This window comes from Rhamphochromis sp. 'chilingali', assembly GCF_963969265.1.
Source record: "Rhamphochromis sp. 'chilingali' genome assembly, chromosome: 20".
NCBI lineage: Eukaryota > Metazoa > Chordata > Actinopteri > Cichliformes > Cichlidae > Rhamphochromis > Rhamphochromis sp. 'chilingali'.
In genome coordinates, this window is record NC_137947.1 from 14,879,796 (window position 1) to 14,901,765 (window position 21,970).

At 39.0% G+C, this 21,970-nt stretch overlaps 3 protein-coding genes across 5 annotated transcripts; 1 reads left to right on the forward strand and 2 right to left on the reverse strand.

Annotated features, from left to right (window-relative positions):
• Positions 1-395: 395 nt before the first annotated feature.
• Positions 396-8,708, reverse strand: adam8a (ADAM metallopeptidase domain 8a). The gene is made up of 25 exons (XM_080869850.1): positions 8,382-8,708; positions 8,160-8,278; positions 7,985-8,058; positions 7,809-7,887; positions 7,057-7,133; positions 6,504-6,732; positions 5,715-5,792; positions 5,525-5,593; positions 4,967-5,136; positions 4,798-4,879; positions 4,572-4,714; positions 4,293-4,470; positions 4,108-4,197; positions 3,759-3,954; positions 3,581-3,662; positions 3,312-3,492; positions 3,142-3,228; positions 2,972-3,056; positions 2,525-2,636; positions 2,213-2,411; positions 1,964-2,011; positions 1,830-1,886; positions 1,667-1,717; positions 1,488-1,568; positions 396-1,233 (listed from the first exon to the last, which is right to left on the reverse strand). Exons 1-25 carry the CDS (start codon positions 8,425-8,427, stop codon positions 1,189-1,191), a joined length of 2,658 nt encoding a protein of 885 aa, XP_080725976.1. The 5' UTR covers positions 8,428-8,708; the 3' UTR covers positions 396-1,188.
• Positions 8,709-15,977: 7,269 nt separating this feature from the next.
• On the forward strand, positions 15,978-19,057 carry znf511 (zinc finger protein 511). 3 transcript variants are annotated; one of them, XM_080868277.1, is made up of 6 exons: positions 15,978-16,280; positions 16,369-16,442; positions 17,701-17,902; positions 17,997-18,121; positions 18,437-18,667; positions 18,865-19,057. In XM_080868277.1, exons 1-6 carry the CDS (start codon positions 16,134-16,136, stop codon positions 18,935-18,937), a joined length of 852 nt encoding a protein of 283 aa, XP_080724403.1. In that variant the 5' UTR covers positions 15,978-16,133; the 3' UTR covers positions 18,938-19,057. The 3 variants fall into 3 exon arrangements, with proteins under 3 accessions (XP_080724403.1, XP_080724402.1, XP_080724404.1); XM_080868276.1 differs by having other exon boundaries at positions 18,434-18,667; positions 18,865-19,056; XM_080868278.1 differs by lacking the exon at positions 16,369-16,442 and having other exon boundaries at positions 16,008-16,280; positions 18,434-18,667.
• Positions 19,058-19,295: 238 nt separating this feature from the next.
• On the reverse strand, positions 19,296-21,940 carry msx3 (muscle segment homeobox 3). The gene is made up of 2 exons (XM_080868279.1): positions 21,397-21,940; positions 19,296-21,018 (listed from the first exon to the last, which is right to left on the reverse strand). Exons 1-2 carry the CDS (start codon positions 21,755-21,757, stop codon positions 20,612-20,614), a joined length of 768 nt encoding a protein of 255 aa, XP_080724405.1. The 5' UTR covers positions 21,758-21,940; the 3' UTR covers positions 19,296-20,611.
• Positions 21,941-21,970: the final 30 nt, after the last annotated feature.

Here is a 21,970-nt window from a genome sequence, read left to right on the forward strand (position 1 = left end):
TTTTCATTTTTTTTTTTTAAATCTCCCTGATAGGTTTGTTTAGGCTTTTAGCTGAAGGCAATCAATGTCTCTTTAGACTCTGAAAATGGGGAACTGTATAAAAATTACTATAACTGAAAGAGTTAATGCAATGGTTTCTTAAAAATCCCTTTGAATTAAAGCTGAAAGTCTGGACTCCATTCACATGTTGAATCAGGTTTTGCAGGGAAAAACTACAAAATCAATCTTTTTTTCCCCCCAACCAATTATAGATCTAATTGAGTTTTGTTCTGACATTACGCTGCTGATAGGACAGAGCAAAAAAATCAACAGAGAGTCACAGATGTTAATATGAATATCTTCTGGATCATCTGGATATAAAGACAGAGAAAGTGACAGAAACACTGAGTGTGATGGATCACGTTTATTGCAAGCCAATAAATTAGAACATTCAGAACTGAAAGATTTAAAGACAAATCGAGGGTGAATCCTCATCATTGGTATTATGAGTGAAAGGACTTTGTGATCTTGTCTGCTGCATAGAATAATCAATATCCTTTGACATCTATCAGGTCAGCACGCAAAATAAAACAGATATATGTACTGGTTCAATTGCACAGTCAAGCATAGACAGGTCAGTACAAAGAGTTTTTAAAAAATGACAAGAAAAGACCTTCTTCAATTAAAAAAATCTACCTGTAAAGTGCTCATGCCACATTTTAAAATCCCTTAACAACCATATTTCAGAGAAATGCAGTACCAAAAAAAATGTGAGGGAAAAGGGAAAAGGAACAGTTACAGCATTGATAGTGCAGTTACCTTATAAAATCTTCACATATCCCAGGATTTAGGCAAAAAACAAACAAACCCAAAAACCAAATGTTTCCCTTTAAAAAGACTCAAATAAACTAAACAATCGTCATGGCAGCAGTGCCATTTGTCATTCATAAAGCACAGAATATGAGTCTGCTGATCATTACTTCAGGTTTTCATTAACATACTGAAGGTGTACATAAGCAGTGGTAATCCTCAAGGAGACCACAAAAGCTGTGTTGCTTAACAATGCCGATTCTTCAGCGGATCCTGTTTCTACTTTAAAACAGAAGAGCGTCTCCAGACAGGATCTTCTTGGTCCTTCTAGGTGAGACAAAAACAATGTCCCCTGTCAGAGGATTTCAGTGTTTACACCTCGATGAATTAGTCCCACTGTCATCTGGGCCTGCTGGGAGGCATCAGGGCAGCCCTCCCGCCGAGCTAGGGGAGCAGATAAATAGTATTAGCACACATACTTGGGATGAGACATTTTTATTCTCCAAACTTGGTCTTGGTGTGTTTATTTCCCCATGTTAGTGCCTCACCAACTCACTGGTGGTCAGGAGAAGTTTATATGCTTACTGATTCACTGACTGCTTGTTCATTACACTGCTATGCTAGGACAGAGCCAAAAACCACAGACATCTTCATAAACGTGATATAGCCTCTGAGAATGTCTGAGTCTGAATACATACCAGCTGAGTGTGAGGCAATGAAGACAGGACTGCGGAGGGCTTTGGCTTCGCTGGAGGCATTGGGGGCTTTGGTTTCATGATCTGAGAGACAAAACAGTTCATGTTTTAAAGAAGCAGCAAACGCAAGCACTGTTAAATGTGTATACGCAAATAATGAGTTCAGTTTGAACGTTATTTACCGGCTTTGTTGTGAGTGGTGGCAGAGGTCTCGATGGAGGCAGTGGCTTACTCTGAAAAAAAGAGAAAAAAAAGTATATATATAAGACCAGAATAATGATACTAAAATAAAATTTTTTAAAAATAATTACTGCCCCAAAAGACAATGAAGACATGCAGTTTTACCTCAGTAAAGATTGGCTTTCTTGAAACAGCTGGAGCCTGCGTGAATGGCTTTATAGCCTAAATAAAAACATTTATTTACTAGTTGAAACATATAAATAACATTTAAATGAAGGTGGAACCGGAGGTCAGATTACCTGCTGAAACACAGATGGCTGGGGTACGGCTGCTGCTTTCTTGGGCGGCTGTAAAGGGAGAAAATAGAAATGAGTACAGTCTAAAATTTTATTTTTTAAGCCTTATTCCTCACTGGTTTTTGACAGTTTGACTAAAATACAAGTCTGTTTATGATTTGAATTTGGTCCAATAACACAGGCCAAAATCTACTGCCACAGCACATTACGGCACTCTGGTGGCAAATCTGCTACATCACAGAAGGTGCTCACCTCTGGAGCTGCTCGGCTGGGCTTTAGTGCTCCAGTCTGTGATCTGGTAGGAGCAGAGAAGAGCGGTTTACATGCTTGAGTGGCCGACGACTCCAAAAATTTAGGCTGGCTGATTTGTGCTGATCCAAGAGGAGGCCTGCGTCGTTCGCTGCTCGACCGAAACAACGGGTTGAACTGTCCCGCGGAAGATGGGAGGTATCTGCAAGGAAATATGCACAATTGCTTAAAAGAAACTCTGACAAGCTTATAAAGTTTTATTTACTTATTGTGGTGATCCAAAAGCTAAAAGAGAGGAGGAGCTCCTTTCTGTACCTCTTCGCAGGCTGTCTTTTTCTGACGTACCACATCAAACTCCCGATAACCACGAGCAAAAGAAGAAGTAAGCCAGCCACCACTGACACTATGAACTTAACCAGGCCTGACTCTGTACACACACACAATAACACAACAGATTAGGCCAATGAGATTTTTTTTGCCCAAGGATGAGCAAATAACAACATACGTCACCCCCCTCAGGAAGCAAACTCCTCTGTAACATAATTAGGGCGTATGTACACACTAATAAGGAAATGCCACTGCATCAGTGTCTGCTTGTATTCATCAGAACAGAGCACGATTGTTTTAAGGCCCATGAGAAATTCAATCCAAGTATTGCAGCTCAGTGGAAAACAGAGCATATGGGTCATGTGTAAATCATGGTTATTAAAAGGGCAGGGAGAAGCGGGCTATCAGTGGGTGTATGTCAGGATAGTAGAGTACCTTGAGGCAGCTCGGACTGCTGCACATCACAGAAAGGTGGAGCCCAGCCAGGATCGCAGTGACACTTGCTCTCATGATTGCAGACCTGTAAGAGATCCCACTCATAGTACGCATGTTGTGCTGCCATAAATCCACAGTGCTTTAGAGTGCCGAGGATCTAAAGTTCTCACCCCACGGTTGTTGCATTTGGCAGAGCAGTCATTTCTTCCATACATTTTTATGTTTTTTATGTCTTGACACTGTTGATTGTAGCATACCTAAAGGACACACAAAGACTTTGCAGGAATCTGTAGCGCATGGATGTTTTCTTCATTTTAGCTACAAAGAGCAGCTTTCTCACCATGTTTTTGCCGCACTTAGTGCCAGTAGGTACCATGTCCAAATCTTCGGGGTAGTTATCTTCAGGGTTCATAGTTGCCACATTGCACATGTCTCCGTTTCCTACTTTGTAAAGGGACTTCCTGGATGTCACAGGGAACTCCCATCCGCCGGAACAAAAAAGTTGACCACAGGACTGATCTCTGTAACCGAAAACCACAAGGGATGGTTTCAAGAACAAACAGTACCTGGCAGTGAATATGTGCAATTGTAGAGCTTTGGATTGCATACCGGCCTGGGCATCTCTGGTTAAAGTGTGTCTTTCTGCAGTTTCCATGCAGATAGAAACAAGCGTCTGAAGCGACTTCAGCATCTGAAAACAATCACAGCAAAAAATACAGCTTGATGAGTCTTGATTATTAAGAATAAAGCACATCTGAAGCAAACTGTGATTCACTAGTTTCTTAACCTGGTCCCCAAAGCCTCTTGCAGTGATCCCGGCGTGAAGGACACTGTCCATTGTAGCAGTACCCTGTTCCATGGTTACACAGCAGGCCATTCTGGGTGTAGGCGTCAGTCGGACAGACAGCAGAGAAGCCGGTGCAATATTCTGCCAGGTCGCAGTCTCCTGCTTTCGGTCGGCAGACGCTGCCTGTCGGTTTCAGCTACGGAGTGGAGAGGAACACAGATGGTGATGTACCGACTACTAAAATACACGCACTCACACATAACCAGCCAGACGGCACAGTCAGACTGTGTCTTGTTATATAGTAACATAATTAGTATCAGTGTGACTTCACACAGTGAGTAGTACTTACTTGGCAGTTGTGGCAGCACTCTCCCTCTCCACACTGGGCTCCTGCATTCAGTTTGCAGGTGGTGGCATTGCAGCAGGGATTCTTGCATTCCTGGCAGGCATACAGAGGCATGCACATCTCAGTCATCATTGTGTGTTTCAGTAATGGGAGTTTGGCTATACAAAACGAACGTGATATGCACAAACCTCCACCGTGCCGCAGTCGCACTCCTCTCCAGGCTCTAAGAAGGCATTTCCACACATGGGGCCCCCATAAACTCGATCGGTGGAAGGAGTATTGAGCAGACATGCCGGGTTGATCTCCTCCAAGAACTTGCTGAGCTGCTGCCGACTGCAGCTGCTGAACAGCTCCGGATACTTTAAGCTAGAGGAGGTGGACGATAATAAGACCATATCAGATGTTTTTCCTTCGAAGGTCTGCACATAGGAGGGTGTTCATTTGCACAGGTGCAAAGCTGAGCTTACCCAACGCTCTCTGACATGATGCAGCCTTTTTTTGACACAGAAGTGCCACAGACACAGTCTTCAGTGTCGTGGGACAAGCCTAGGTTGTGACCCATCTCATGCGCAATGGTGGAAGCCACTCCAATTGAATTAGTGTTATGGTCCTGTGCGACATTTAATTCACAAACATTTAATTTCCACATCTTTCCACTTTTAATTAAAGAAATCCACATTGAAACATGACTACCTCATTGACAGCTCCAGAGTTAGAGGTGCACATAGCATTGGTGTTTGCTAAGCCTACAGTGGAGCCATCAAAATCCACAGCTCTGAAAGGTGATGAGGCAAAATGTTTACAAATTATCTTATCATTTTTTAGATAGGTTTAGTAAGCAGTAGAAAGACGAACATCTTACGTTATGAACTGCGCATTGTCATGTTTGGTCCTCGGCAGAAGGTGCTGCTGACGCCACTCAAGGAAACGACGGAGGGTGACCTCAGGGTCAGTGCTGACATGTATTTGATCTCTGTATGACCAGATATCCAGGCCGACAAGCATCACACGAACGCCCACAGGGCGATAGAGCTGAAACAGAGCAGCGCGGTGAGCGAAATCAGTTAAAATCAGCATTTGCAAAACCACAAAATGCTTCAAGCAGCAGATTTTATAAATGTGCAACAGGAAACTAATGTTGGGTCTAGTGCTGCAAGATGATGCATACACATTGGGAGTATGCAAAGAGAATTGTGGGATATGTGTGAAAATTTTCAGTTAAGGTGTGAAGATTCACAGTTAAAGTTAGATTTTTCACAGTGAGAAAAAAAAACCTTCTCCTTCCTTTTACTGGTCAGATTCCAGTCAGTAAAGAACAAAGTATCAGGACACATTTCTTGCGTGAAATCCAAAGTGAAAGTAAAGCTTGAAGACGTGTGGGACACGAAAACACAGAAACAGTGCCGAGACACAAACGTACTTTGTCCACGTGGTTTGCTATTTCAAGCGCTCTGGCCTCTATTGTCTTCTTACTGCCAAACTTCTTATACTGAAAGAAACCATTATTTCACTTAGTATCACATTTAACAACATGCCATGAACAAAAGAAGATCTTACACCTCAAAAATTGTCTTACTCGTGACTAGGCAAAAGAAAAAGTGAGCTCAAACCTCTCTATGGTCAACCACAACAACCAGCTCCACCGTCCTGGGTCTCTTCGTTCGCTCTGCTTTCTGAGCTCTGCTTTTCTGAGAAACACAAAAGACACATGATATTAACAATGTTGAGCATTTGTGTATGTGTACCTGTTTGGTTAGGATTATGCGGTTAAAGGGTGGTTAATGAAAAATAAAAAGTTTCAGTGTTTGGGGTGACTGTGGTTCAGGTGGTAGAGTAGGTTGTCTACCAATCAGAAGCTCCTCCAGTCTGTGTGTCACAGTGTCCTTGGGAGAAACACTGAACCCTGAGTTACCCCAGATGTGAGTGTGAATAAAGTGTGTGTGATTGGGTGAATAGGAATCCTAGTATAAAGCGCTTTGAGTTTTTAAAGTTGAATAGAAAGGCACTATGTAAGTCCATTTGATCGTTTAAATGCTTTTAGAGCAGTGTAACAGTGACTTTGTGCTAAATATTCACACACTCAGTCACAGGTAATGACCCAAACATATTAAAAGCGATCTATAACTTCTCTCTGTGGTGTTTCCCTTTTTTCTTAGATCCTTTCCTTGACTAAATGTATTGTCACTTGTGGGAAATGTGGTTATTTCACTGTAACTTCACTTCTAATTGTCGACCTAAAGAAATCTATTTTCATACATCTTCATAAATGTCATGACGATAGAGAATTACTTATATTTTTGTATCACAATGCAAAGTCCTGTTTTTTTGTTTTTTGCATAAATCTATGAAATGTGAGACAGCACCATAAATCTGGATGTGTCCATCTTGTGTGTCTTTACCAGACTGGCGAGCCGGAACAGTCCAGACGGACGAGCTACATGATCATAGAAAGTGGTCGTGTTTCCATGGGAACAGAGGCTCCTCTTCTTCCTCAGGTGTTTGTAGTTGTAAACAGCATGAAGACCCTCATCGCTGTGAGTGTCGGCACTCTGGCCGTCATCCTGCTGTCCTGCCTTGGTACCGAGAGGCTCAATGAGGTACGTCTGGTCCCGGAGGCGCACAAACCCCCTACAGAGGGGACAAAGGCAAACTTTTCAGCATGTCTGGTTCTCAAACGTCAACTTTCCCCTTTCATGACAGCAACAGAAGGGTTAACGAGAGAAGTCTGCATCCAAGGAGCACGAGTTACTGTGCATGCAGTCTTGATGATCTTTAGGAGGGATGCTGATCTTCCCTTTAGTTTGGGCGTGCTGGCCATGAGTCACAGACGAAGTCTTACCGTAACATAGCATCATGGTTTTTATGAAATTTGGGCACCCCTTCAGGGAAAGAAACCTTTTTGTAATTAGAGGTAAAAGATGAAAGAAAAAAATTATAGCCTGCATTACTCACTTTATTCCTGAGCAGAGTCCAATGCTGGCAGAGGAGTCCTCCACTCCCACGATGTGTCCGTGGTAGTAGCAGTGAACCTGAACAGACAGCCATGATTTGTACCAGAATTAATAATGACATTTGGGATTTTTTAATCTCCCAGATATCTCAGTGTGGTCTGGATGCTAATCTTAACCTTATATGTCATTCCCACTTCCTCCTGTTTCTTCCTGCTGCGTGTGTGTCTGTGGTCATAATCGGGAACCTGAGAAACTTTTTTTTTATGCAATTTGATATTTTGAAACGTGCAAGAAATAATTACACATACTGCACAAAATGCCCCTGATCTGATATTTGTAGCAGATAATTACAATTTACTGCAAAGTGTTTACTTTAGAAATACGTTAACAGTAAGCGTGGATACAAATAAGTGAGCACAAAAGACCTGTTGTCTTTCTTCAGGTCAGAGCTATGATTTTAATATAGTCAAAAGATTTATATTGGCATTTCGCAAAAGGAAAAAAAAAATATCTGGTAATGAATGATAAATGTACAAACACCTCTGAAAGCAGTTGGTGGCACAGGATATCCTGCTTTCATATGATTCAAGCCTGTGCAGTCAAATACTTATATGGTAATCTATACCAGTAAAAAGGATCTGAGAGAGAATGACTATGGAGTATCGTGCTAAGCATCTTGTGCACTTTCACAAAAACAAAATAGACACATTTTCCCGATGGTGTAGACAAATAAAATAATGTAAAGATACATACACTTAGATCTGGAGTGGTTGAGATTTGGTCTCCCTGATCAGAGTAATGTGTCACAGAGAAGGTTTTACCCACTAGATTCCTGAAAAAAGAAAGTGCACAAATTGAGGAACCTCTAAGGTTTAAAAAAGCCTTAGAAAGTAGCTCAAAATCAAACAAGTCATTTAAAGTTTTCTCACTTGTTCTTTTCCAAATGCAGAGTGTGGTTTTGCCCTGCGATCCATATAGAGTACTGCAGTGCATCAGGGTATTTCTGTTCACACACACACAAGAAGCAGAAGGGATTTAAATTCATTCTTCAGATCACTTTTTTCTTAATGAACTGCTTCAACAGCACAGTAGAGTGAGTGTTACCTTGTGTGTAGCAGCAGCATCATCATCATTAAAAACAGATGAGTCCTTCAGCCTCAGAGGTATCACTGTTTGGTACTTTATGACATGAGGTAGAGTCTCTACACTGGCTGTAATTATCCCTGCAAGTGTTAAATGATTTATTAGATAAATCGAAAGAAAGAAAGAAAGAAAGAAAGAAAGAAAGAAAGAAAGAAAGAAAGAAAGAAAGAACTCTTTACATACCCCATGAGGAGAAGAAAATCCATATAAAACATCCAGAACTTGACATGTTGCTCTATCAGACACACTCTGTCATTGTGTGGTTGGCTCTCTGAGGGAAATACAGAGGATCCTCAGCTCTCCGCCTCTCTCTCTCTCTTTCTCTCTCTCTCTTCCTCTCTGCCTCGTAATATCCTGTAGCATCTAAATCAGAGCAACCACGAGTCACCACAAGAGATTGTCAAAAAAGAAAAAAAGAAATTGTTAAAAAAAATTGTCTCCAAATATGTTTTTGAACTCTGTAGTCTGTGATTTACATGAGGGGCTGAACGAGCAGAGTGAAGAAACAGACACGAATAATAGAAGCACTTTAATAAAAAACCACGCCTGGAAAGTCTGTGAAAGTTATTTCTGCAGTTAACTGAAAAATAAAACGCTTTGCCACCAAAGTTTCACCCATCCTAACCACTCTCACAAACTGTTGAGTATCAAAGCTTACTGCTACAGAACGGTAAGAGTTATCTGTCTTTAGCCATCAGGGCACGTTGTTGTATTTGCAGCCATCTAGTGGTAATGTGCTTGAAGCATAGGCTTGAAGTTTAGGGATGTTGATTGGTGACCTGTGTTTTAATGTTTTTAGGTCACAAAAAAAACACATTTAGGGAGCAATTTTCAAGAACAATGAGCTTGCAACTGACTGGATGCCTTGTGAAGGAAAACTATGTAGGTCCCACTACTGAAGAGAGACTGCCCTACAATCCAGTGCCCACTGGTATCAGACCAGGGCCCGCACTGTATGCAGTTCTCTGCATTAGCAGCCTGAGACCTGCCTTTGACTTTTTTATAAGAAAGAAGCTCTTTTAGCTGCTGTGCACCTATAAAAATCTGCATGGGAGGAGAATTGGAGAGATATACATGAAGTGTAGATGAGAGCCTACCCCAGAATAAAGCTACATGTGGCATGTGGGATGACAAGACTCCAAGTTCCAAGGAGTTAAAAAGAAAAAGGGGTTCACACTCCAACCAACAGAGGCGCTCCAAGGACACGCTGACAACATCTTTACTTCGTTCACCTGTAACATGGTGGACTAATGTTGCTTGTATTAATTCATCTCCTTGTTTGTTGTGGGAAGTTGTGGTTTTGCGTGCCACATTTACTGTGAGCCAATGGCTGTGATGGGGTTGGATTAATTGAAGGCGGGTGTATTTGATTGCACTGATATGCTAGTCTACTTATAGCCCACACTACAAACACCGCTATGATGTTTTGTCTCTCTGTGCAGGTATGTCATATGATCAGATCTAAGATGACTTGATTCAAATATGTTTAGGATGGATAGTTTGCTGCTCTGTGAATTGTATATTGAAGATGTAGTTATATTGTGTCTCTCTGTGCAGACCAGGGCCTACTATATGCCGCAGCCTAAAGGCAGAATTGGGTTGCTGAGGCTGGAGTGATTACTGGCCATCTACTTTCAGGGTGGTGGGTCTTGGGGGACAGCTGCTGGTTGATATCTGAAGTGCAACTGAACTGAGGCATCGCTGGCTCTGGCCTTGGACTGTGGGTTTTATCCCCTTTTCAAGTGGGACACTGGACTGTTTTATCCCTTCATTTTTTTGATCATTGTACTAATAAATTCTTTTTGAATTTTATTGGTTGTTGTCTTTTGCCCATGGCTGAGACAGCTGGTCAGACCTAGAATCTGTTTGTGTGTGTGTTACACACCTTGGCAAAGAAACTCCTCAGATGAAATCTGGCTCTGGTTGGCACATTTAGGGGAAACAACCCAGACCTACCTCACCCAGCTCCTCCAGTTGCAACAGAGGAAGATTTTGTTGTCTGTCTTTGCCATGGTAGTTTTGGTGAAGGCAGTATCCTACATGCCCAAGTGAGGCTAAAATGTGCACAACACACAGGTAACCAACAGGCAGTAATGGGGAGAAGAGGAAGCCTGGACTACAAGAAGCACAAATACGGTGTGGATAACCTAGACAGGATGTTGGCACCTCGAGTTGTTGAAGGAAAACTTCAACATATATATATATATATATATATATATATATATATATATATATATATATATATATATATATATATATATATATATATATATATATATATATATATATATATATGTATATGTATGTGTATGTATATATATATATATATATATATATATATATATGTGTATGTGTGTGTATGTATGTGTGTATGTATGTATGTATATGTATATGTATATGTATATATATATGTATATGTATATATATATATATATATATATATATATATATATATATATATATATATATATATATATATATATATATATATATATATATATATATATATATATATTAAATATATATAAAATTGTAGGTTGTGTATCCTTCAGGTGTTAATGGGGTTATTGAAAATGTGTATATGTGCGTATGTGTGTATATACGTAGGTATGGATAGATAGAAACATATATGTGTATATATTAAAAAAAAAAAAATAAATTACACATAACATATAATGTAATTACAAGGAGGTATTTCTGTAGTCTATTGATACTAGATAGTGGAAAAGGGGTGGGATTAAATAAGCTTATGCTTCTTCCTGCTCCTTTTTGAACATGGACGTTATTTGGAGTTGTGGTTGCTCGTTTTCCTTTTGTTTGCTTTGTTCATTTGTCTCTTTTAATTCTATTTTTTTTTTTATACTTTTTCAACATGTTCAAAATAAAGATTCAATCAATCAATCAATCAATCAAAACTAGCAGATGGCTGTTGGGTCTTTTCTACGATCTCCTGGATGTTGTGGAATACAATGCCTTTGTTCGGTGGAAACCACTTCACAGGAGTGGGAGTCCTCTAACACCTACAAATGAAGAGTGATCCTGGAAGAGCTGGGGCACATGCTGGTGACCTCAACAATTGCAAGACAGCCTTGTCCCCAGTACTCGATAGCTGCCATTCATCCCAAGATACAGTAGTCTGAACCAGAGTGTGACCCATACCCCACCAACAAAATGAGAAGACTGAGCAAGAAGTGCACCTGCAGGATTAGATGTTGGATTAGAACATCCACTTGCTCCACCTATGGAAAGTGTGCCTACAAAGACCACTCCCTCGTGGTTAGCACATCCTAATGAGGATGCACACAAACTCAAATACAAATTTTTGTCATCTTAGTGGTCATTTGGTCATTAAATGGCCATTTCTGGCCCCTAAGACGCCAGGTGGTTGTTTATTTTTGGTCATTCATCACAAGAACTGATCATGCAAAATTAAATAAATCATTGTTACTGTTACTTTTACTGACCTGTAATGATTGAAAAAATATTAGGTTTCATGCATTATATGGTTAAAAAATTCAGAACTTTATTTCCTTTTTCTCTGAAAAGTTACTGGGAAAATATAACCAAACTAGGCTTTAAAGGGTAAAAAAATAAATAAATCTGAATTTGAATAAAATGTTGGTTTTCGTGACAAGGACTGATACCAGTTTGAAAAATCAAGTGGAAATTGTTTTAATATATTCATTTATGGCATTTTGTGAAGGTAAACAGAAGGTGGCCACTTTTGTCCACGAATATGCTGCTGGGGGTTTTCTGTCACTGCACAAAAAAGTTATGACGCATGTATAATCATTGATACTGTTAATTATTGAAATACATTTAACTGCAATCATAGTTAGAAAATGCTTTTATGCTTTTCTCTTTGTAAATAATTCGAATTAGCTGATCTAAATGGTATTAAAAAGGGTTAAAATTCAGAATTTGAGTGAAATTTGGGGTTTTATAATTAGGGCTGATGCTAATTTAAACTCAAATACAATTATTTCTGTTTTCTGATATTTCTTGAACTACACCAAAAACTTAATGTTCTATAAGATGAGAGCGGTAGGGCTTGAAATAACCTTCCTTTGGAATAAAGCATTGATATTTATTATTATTATTATTATTCATTTATTTTTTTTAACTATTAAGTTTGAGGGAAGACAGTGTTTCCCACAGCTGTATTAGGTCAAAGCAGGGCGACTAGTGTTCAGTGATGACTATCAGGTGACGTCATAACCCCGCGCCAAAATACAACCGAAAAAGTCAAGAGCATCTGGCTGTCACTATAGGTCTTGTCTTATTGGAAGATGGTGTTTGCCCATAACTTTTCACCACATTGCTCCACCTTGTGGAATAACAGAACAATTACAATTAATAAGAAGTCATTGTTTATTAAAGAGTGGTTTGAAAAAAACATAATCTTTATAACAGACTTACTTGATGAAAGGGGTCAGTTTCTCTCAGTTTCTCTTAGATTAAAATAAATCTAACTTCTCTATCTAATTCTTCTGTTGTTAAATTTACGTACTGGAAACTCAACAGCTCATTATTACAAAAAGACGATGTGAAAAAGGAGCTTAAAGAACTGATCTCAAACTTTTGGTCTATAGCTCAAAAAGATTTAAAGTATGGAAATAACTGGGAATTATTAAAATTTGAAATTGGCAAATATTTAAGGAAGGTTGGCAGCCTTAATGCAAAGTCCAAAAGATTAGAGGAAGAAAATATAATCTCTCAAATCACACAGTTATCTAATAAACAAATTGACACTTTAACTGAAGAGGATAAAATGAACCTTGCTAAATTACAAGATAAATTAGATCGTTTATACACAGACAAAGCAAAAGGAGCTTTTATCAGATCAAGATCTAAATGGCTTGAAGAAGGTGAGCGTAATTCCCATTATTTCTTCAGTTTAGAAAAGAAACACTCAAGTATAAATAATATTAGCAAATAAATGATAAATGGGGTTATAACAGAGGATTACAGATTAATCTCTAAATATTGTAGTCATTTCTATAAGGAACTTTATAGCTCTACATTTTCTCAGGAAGCTACAAATCATCTCTTAGAATCGCTGAATGTTAAATCTATCAGCCAAGAAGATTCTATATTATGTGATCAACCCATCTCATTAGAAGAAGTCAAAGATGCAATTGGGCTATTGAAAAATAATAAATCTCCAGGTACGGATGGTCTTACTGCTGAATTGTATAAAGCTTTTTCTGAAGAGTTGTCTCCCTTTCTTCTTGAGGTATTTGCAGAAAGCATAGGAAACCAACAGCTTCCCACTACGATGAATCAAGGTTTGACTACGTTGATTCCGAAGCCTAATAAGGACCTATTAATGATTGATAATTGGAGACCAATTAGCTTGCTAAATAATGATTATAAGGTATTTGCTCTAATTATAGCTAACAGACTTAAGATGATTCTTGACTCTGTTATTGATGAAACACAATCTGGCTTTATGCCCAAAAGACACATAACTAACAATATCAGATTGGTTTTAGATATTCTGGATTATTCTGACCTCATAAATTGCAATGGTTTCATATTATTTTTAGACTTCTACAAGGCCTTCGATACAGTGGAGCATGAATTTATATTTCAAGCTCTGGATAAGTATGGTTTTGGCTCTTACTTCTCTACAGCGATTAAAACATTATACCATAACAGTAACAGCAGTATTAAATTAACAAACGGTACTTCACCCAGATTTAACATACAAAGAGGGATAAGACAAGGCTGTCCCATTTCTCCATACCTGTTTTTGTTAATTGCCCAACTATTGTCTAACCATATGAAATCAAGCAATGTAAAAGGTATATCACTAATTGGCAAAGATGTACTCATAACACAGTTAGCGGATGACACTACATTATTCCTAAAAGATGAAAATCAAATCTCTATTGCTATTGAAACTATCTCCATATTTTCCAAAGCTTCTGGATTGTACTTGAATATTCCTAAATGTGAACTTATGGCGATAAAAGAATGTTCGAAAACAGCTTTGTGTAACATTCCAATAAAACAAGAAGTTCGTTATTTAGGTATCATAATAACCAAAAATCAGGAAAGTAGAATCACTCAAAATTTTTATCCTATTCTAGAGAAACTCAAACGCAGATTTAATCAGTGGCTCTTAAGAGATTTGTCGTTAAAAGGCAGGGTATTAATAACTAAAGCAGAAGGCATCTCTCGTCTTACATACGCTGCATTGGCATTGCACCTTGATAAAAAACTTATAAAAGAGGTTGATAAGTTACTTTTCAACTTTATCTGGAAAAATAGGACACACTACATTAAAAAAACAGTTCTTATGAACTCCTATGTCAATGGAGGACTTAATGTGTTGGATTTTAACACTTTAAATAACACATTCAAAATAAATTGGTTGAAGAATCTAATTACTAATCCTACTTCCATTTGGAATACTATACCTGTGTTCATGTTTTCTAAGTTAGGTGGCACTGAATTTTTCCTTACTTGTAATTTTGATATTGATAAAATCCCTTTAAAAATCTCTGCTTTTCATCGTCAAGCTTTTTTAGCATGGACTCTTATTTACAAGCATAACTTTAGTCCACACAGTTATTATATCTGGAATAATAAGGATGTTTTATTTAAAAGAAAATCTCTCTTCTTAGATAGTTGGTTTAGGAATGACATTGTTTTAGTCAACCAATTATTTGATTCAAATGGTATTCTTTTCTCCTATGAAGAATTTTGTTTACATTTCAATTTAGCTATAACTCGTCATGATTATACCAAAGTATTTGGCTCAATACCATCAGGGGTTTGTATTCTGTTTAAGAATCAACCTAATATCACTTCATTCCACAGGCCGTTGGCATCTCCCATACAAACTTTTGTTGGCAAAATTTGCTTTTCTAAGCAATCTAAAAACAACAATAAATCGATTAGAGCTTTATTTCAGAGTACCATAACCACGCTACCATATGTCATTTTTTTCTGGAACCGGCTGTCAGATGGTATTATGTGGAACGAAGTTTGGAAACTCCCTAATCAGTTTTTAATTACCAACAAAATTAAAGATATTTCTTATAAATTAATACACAGAATTTATCCTTCTAAAGATTATCTTCAAAGCAAATTCAAATTAGACATTGATACAAGCTGTAGCTTTTGTAAAACTTCCAAGGAATCTACTATACATCTTTTTTGGTTTTGTAACCTTGTACAAGATTTTTGGCAGAGTTTATGTGTTTTTATTTCAGAAAATATATTAAAGGATTTTTATTGTTTTGGAAATATGTTTTGTTTGGTCTGCACAAAAACCAAAAACAATTCAACTTTGATGACAGATATATGGTTAACTTGTTACTTTTAATGGCTAAATTTCATATTCACAAGTCCAAATGTTTAGGAAGACATCCCTCTTTTTATGTATTCTCCTTTGAACTTGTACAGTATCTTAACTCAATTAAGAACTCCACTAACCCAAAAACTATAAAAACTATTGGTGTTTGTGAAAAAATCAAGATCTTTCAATCACTTTATTCTTTGGCTTGATCAGTTACTTTCCCCCTAGCATATTTATATTGTTGTTTCTGAATACTGTTCTTGTATTTGTTTATCTATGCATACAATTCTTTTGTAAGTACAACACCATTATTGTAGTACTGTTTAATTCCATTTTGTATTGTACTGATGTTTAAATAAAGGTTTATAAAAAACAAACAAAAAAAACTTCCACGGTATCCATGCGTGTTTACGGCTACTGTGGAGGTCACGTGCTTCCGGCTACTGTGGAGGTCACGTGCTTCCGGTTAGTGTGGAGGTCACGTGTATCCGGTTACTGTGGCGCTCCACAGTGGCTGCAGCCAGACCCTTCTCCCAGAGGTAACATCGTAGCGACCATTGGACTTGATAACGTTATAATAGTGAACGAGTGTTTCTGTGCCCGGCCAATGAAAACGTGTAGAAGCGATGCTGCAGCCAGAAGCACTCCAGCTTCGGACGGAGGGACGCGATGAACAGCAGGAGCGGAGACTCAGTGAGTCCGAGGAGGGAAACAACCCGTTCAGCTTCACGCCGCAGATCATCCGCCTGCACAAGGACCACGAGCTGTTTGAGGTAACCAAGCACCAAGAAACCGAGCAGAAAAGCAGGCAGCTGCTCGTTCTGCTAACGGCTGTAACGTGCAGATGAATGCTGTTTGCAGGACGGGGACATTCACAGACACATGTACCTGCAGGACCTGTACATCTCGGAGGCAGAAGACAAGCCAGCACTCAGGTGAGGGAGGCAGGAGATATAAGTGCTTGCTCTCTATCTAGCTAGCTAGCTAGCTATGAGCATGGGTCACCTTTAAACAGCACATAATTTACATTTGCCAATGCATGGGTTAACACACTCATCCTTTAAAATGTCTCCTGAAACTTTCAAATTACATTTTCATGTTGTTGTTAGGGTGAGCAGGTGTCACTCTTTATGTGTGACTGCACAGACTTTGACACCTGCCCCCCCCCCCATGGTTGTGAAGAAATCAGTAAAAGCTTTCATCATGGCTCTCCTGCAGGTGAACATGCTAGGATCTCATCCTGGATCTCTCTCTCATCCCCTAAGCTTGCACCACAAAGTCAGATTTGTAATGGGATATGATGAGAAGTACAAGTAAAAACAAATGCAACTACAATCAAGACTAGGAAGGTTTTTGTCCGTTATTTGCGAGTCTCTGTAAAAATCTGTTGCTCAGAGAGAAATCTGCCATAGATTGACGAAACACTAAGTGAGATAAAGGTTAATGAAACAAAAAGGAAAATACAGGAGCCAGAAGACTTGCATAACTGACTTTCAACATCCTTTTACATATTTATTTCATCCTAAATTCCTGTGAGCATGACTCATCTATGGAAAGTCCTTTCTAGTGCTGAAAAAAAAACAACCTACCTGTAAATAAAGATTTGGGGTTATTATCTCACAATTTTGAGTCACCAACTCAAAAGTCTGAGAAAAGAATTCAAAATTTGACTTCATAATTTGAAATTTTGAGACAATAACCTGAAAATTTTGACTTATGGATCACCAAAAATGTTTGGTTTTTTCAGTGGCAGAAACAGGCTTCCATATTAACCTGCCCCACATACTATTTGTCCTTTGGTGTCTTAATGTCCATCCAGGTAAGGAAATCCCATGAAGTTGATTCCGTTCATGTGGATGTTATAATCACTATATTTGCACAATGACAAAAAAAATAACACATTAATCCCACATTTCATTTTTGGGATTTTGGGAAGCTGATTACTTGTAAATAAAATAAGCGATCATATTTAGAAATAAAACGAGTCAAATAAGATGATTGCAACAGTAGTAGATTATGCACTTGGACATATTTAATTGAGAAATGCTAAAAATATTCAGTAAAATGACAAATTTGCCCCAGAAGGGATCATTATTTAGCAACCGTGTTGGATTTTCTACTTGACTGATGACTTGTAATCTCAGTGTTGGTCAGACTGTTGATAACCTTCCTCCTCCTCTTGTCTTGTGTCAGCGTGTCCGAGTTTGCCTGTCACATCTCAGGCTGCAGTGGGGTCTTCAGTGCTCTGGAGGAGTACGAGCACCACTACAACGCCCTGCACAGGCACGTGTGCTGCTCATGCCGCCGCTCCCTGCCGAGCGCCCGGCTCTTGGACATTCACATTCAGGAGTGGCATGACTCTCTCTTTACTATCCTTGCCCAGAAACAGGACATGGTAAGTCGGTGTCAAATAGAGCTCTGCTGTTAGGAGATATTTTTATTTTTTTTATTTTTTTGAAGAACAATGACATTTTCTTCACATTTTTCAGTACCAGTGTTTGGTGGAAGGCTGTGGACAGACGTTCAGGACTAATAAACACAGGAAGGACCATTTAATAAGAATTCACAAGTATCCTCCAGACTTCAGATTCGATAAAACCAAAAAGGAACGAGGGTAAGGCTGTGTTTTGTCCACTAGATGGTAGCAAAATGTCAAATTATGACTTTTAGTCAATCTCCTTATTGCCTTATCTACTCTTTATATTCTTACATTACACTCTACATGTCTCTTTTATTATTTATTTAGTGACATGATAAGATCAGACACATTATAGCATAAGATTTTTTTGCTTCTTTATTGATGCTGATGTGTAAAATTTGTATTTTTGTATTATTTTTCTAACTCTGTGAAAGGCGCAGTTTAAAATAGCATCACTTTAATATGTTTGCCTTATGCGTATTTTAAATATTGTATCTTTGTTAATAGAAGACGAGAGACAAAAAGAAAGGAGCAGAAAGACGCAGCCATGGAGGTGGTGGATGATGTGTGTGAGTCTGAGGGTGTCTGTGAGGTTATGTGTAACTCTCCGTCCGACGAACCCGAGGGAGGGGAATCCATGGAGACACACGAGTGTGAGGAAAAAGCCACTACCGAGGACGTTCTTGCTGCAGCCCAGGACACTGAGAGCACAGCGCCACGAAAGCCTCAGTATTCCTACAGGTTAGCCTTCAAATCTGTATGTGTTAAAACTAAATCAGCCATTTTTAAGAAATTTGCAATTAAAAAAAATCCAGAATATTATATAAGTTAAATATGTGTAAAGTACTGATTACAGCACATGTGTACTACAGTTTTTTAGCATTTAAAACTAAGCAATCTGAGGCCCAGAATTGAGCAACTGTGCTCTTTTCTCTCAGGATCCCCAACACTGTGTGTTTTGGTCACGGTTCGGTCCGAGGCTTTAGAGGACGACGAGGAAGGAGGAAGTGAAGCATCAAAGTCAAGGCTGCTATTTTCTGGCCTTTCAGATTTACAGCGTTATAACCTTTGTACAGAATACCTTCACAGTCATAGATGTTTTTAACCTGAAATAAAAAAGTTTTATTTTGCAAAAATTGCAAGTTTCCTTTTTTTTTTAAATTGTTGTTTTTTTTTGTTTGTGGTAAATGAACTGCATTCATGTGGTGCTGTTCTGGTGTTGCTGATCCCTCAGAGCAGTGCTGCATTTACACAACAACCAACACTTACCCATTCACAATTTGACTGGAAAAACTGAAAAGGCATTTATTAGAGTTTTATATATATATAAAAAAGGATGCAGTAATACTTAACTGCTGTGTTTTCAATATAAAAAAGCAGGTTTTTGGAGCCCACTTTAAATTTTTTGTTAGGAGAAACAAAAGAGAATGTCAGGGATTTCCATAATAAACTTTAATACTTGTACAAAACATCTTCCACTCTTGAAATATAAAATACACTGTACCTTAATAGCTCATGTAAGTTGGTCTGCCACGTTCAACACTTGGAGTGTTTGCAAAACTACACGAGGAGTTATCTACATTTAGTAATGAAGCTGATCTCGAGAGCTCTTCTGACACCTGTGCAAAAACATTCTCCTTTTGAGGTAAGGGCTCGAGTAAAGCAGGTTTATTGTATTTATGAAATGAGCACAGTTGTCAACGAGCTGGAAACTTAAATCTTATTGTTACAGTAAATTAACCTTTAAAGATCTTCTGGTTCTCACCCCAGTTAATGTAAAGCACTGAAGAACTAAGGCACAAAAGATGCAACGTGTAGAAACGACATTCTTTAAATATGTATGTTTTTGTTTTGTTGAAGAGGAAAGGCCTTTAAAGTCTTTTTAGAGTTTTACAGCATCAGGGCTCACCTCAGGAAGTGATTAAAGGATAACTTTAATTTTCTATATTTCCATTTTAAGTTCAGAGACCCTATTAAAACACCAAATCCACAGATTCTCAACCATCACTTTCGCATCTTTGCAACATTAAAGTGTCAAAGTGATTCCCGTTATTTGTGAAGCTGTTTCTAAATGAGCGGTTATGCCCATTAAAAAACCCCCGAATTAATCTACCATACGTTTCTTTTTGGATAACATTCGAGCTCTGTGGCATACATGAATAAGATAAATCAGAAATGACTATCAGAAAAATATAGAAAGTCAGCAAAACTGTCATTTAAATATTTTTTCTATAAATTAAAACTCTCCTTGAAGAGGCGGGACATTTCAAAGCATTTAAAATAGAAATAATGAACAAGCCGTTGTCTTTCAGTGCGTCATTACAAGTTTTTGCTTTCAGCTCAAAGCAACAGGCTCTGAAAAAAATCGTCTTCTGTGGTCTTCTCTTACTACAGTAAAATTACTGGAACTGAAGCATACCTGAGCTGGGACAGCTGAAAATAAAAAAGGCAATCAACTGTTTTGTTTTTGTTCCTGGAAATAATGAACAGCTTTAAAATGAAGCGAGACTGTTATGTTAACATATCCCTGCTGTGGGTTATTATATTATTCTTTCCCCATTAGCGCTTTAACGAAAAACATTTCATTCAATGTGAGATTTCAGACAGATTATTTCATAAGAATATTTTTTGCTGGATAAAGCTAAGGCAGTTTCCCCAACGAAGCAGCTTAAAAGTTAGTATGAGTTAGGACAAGTAGTACATCCCATATGGTCCACTGAATAGTCCTGGTACGGGTAAGGCAGGCCGAGGTCCGTTCAGGGCCCCGTATAGCGCCGGGGCGCCTATTGGTGCGCTCAAGGGGAAAGGAAAGGCGAAGGCCGGGAGCAACGGCTTCGTGGCCAGCTTTAGTTTCTCCAGCTCGGCCTCCTGCAGTCTCTTGGCCTTGGCCCTGCGGTTCTGAAACCAGATCTTGACCTGGGTCTCTGTGAGGCCGAGGGAGCTGGAGAATTCCGCTCTCTCCGCGATGGAGAGGTACTGTTTCTGTCGGAACTTCCTCTCCAGAGAAAGAAGCTGAGAGGTTGTAAAGGGAGTTCTGGGTTTCCTGTTGTTCTTGTGTTTCCGTAGGTTGCACGGGCTGGGGCTGGGAAGTCCTGGAAATACAATTAAGAAGTTATGTACACTGCTAGAACTTCGGCGATCGATTTAATAGCATAACTAGTGATTGTTTGAAGTTTAATTTTTGATTGCGCATAGACTATAATCTGAAAGATCGGGGAAATATCAAAGCTTTTTAATATCCTAACTATTCTACAGTCAGTGCACCTTTGCCGTTATTTACTCTTTGGAGGAAAGTTCCAGCTCCCTCTCACTGTTGGCTCTTAATAGTTTTATTACAGACAATTATAATATTTTATACAATCGTTTAGCAGTCATTTTGTTTATGCTTCTTTGAATATGTCTATACAAGTTGTTGACGTTTTTGTTTTAAATATCGCACAAAATGTCGCAATAGCGCATTCTACACTCACTTGGAGGGGATGCGCAAGGCGCCTGCAACCAGGAGCTCGTCTCCTTGTCGCTGAGGTCCACCGCCTCCGCTTTAGACCGATAAAATCCTCTCTGTGACGCACAATCTGCGTCCTCTATCCGGACGCAACCCGAGCCAGGCTCTGAGTCTTGGAGGCTTCTGCACGGCGTCCTGTCTGATATGAGTGATTCCACACTGAAAGGCAGATCTGAACTTTTGGTTTTACACCTTCTAACAGGTGACAGGTCCAGCTCATCAGTTCCAATTCCATCAGCGGCTCTATCCTCCGGCGAAGTCTCCCCGGGAGCAGCCACGGGCGGTGATCCTTGCGCAGGATTCATTACGCACGACTGCGGTGCCATACAACTAATTTTCCTGCCGCTCTCTCCGACACTGTTTATGTTTTCGTGGCTTCTCTTGAGGAGATAAGTGCTAGTGCAGATGTTTCTCCGATGACGCTACAGCTGTGTGTTTTTCAGGCTTTTACGCACAGACTTGTCTCTCCGTTAGCGCAGTGCCACAAGTTCCCCTTCCATCTTGCCGCCTGCCTATCAGGCCTTAGATGTTTCCACGTG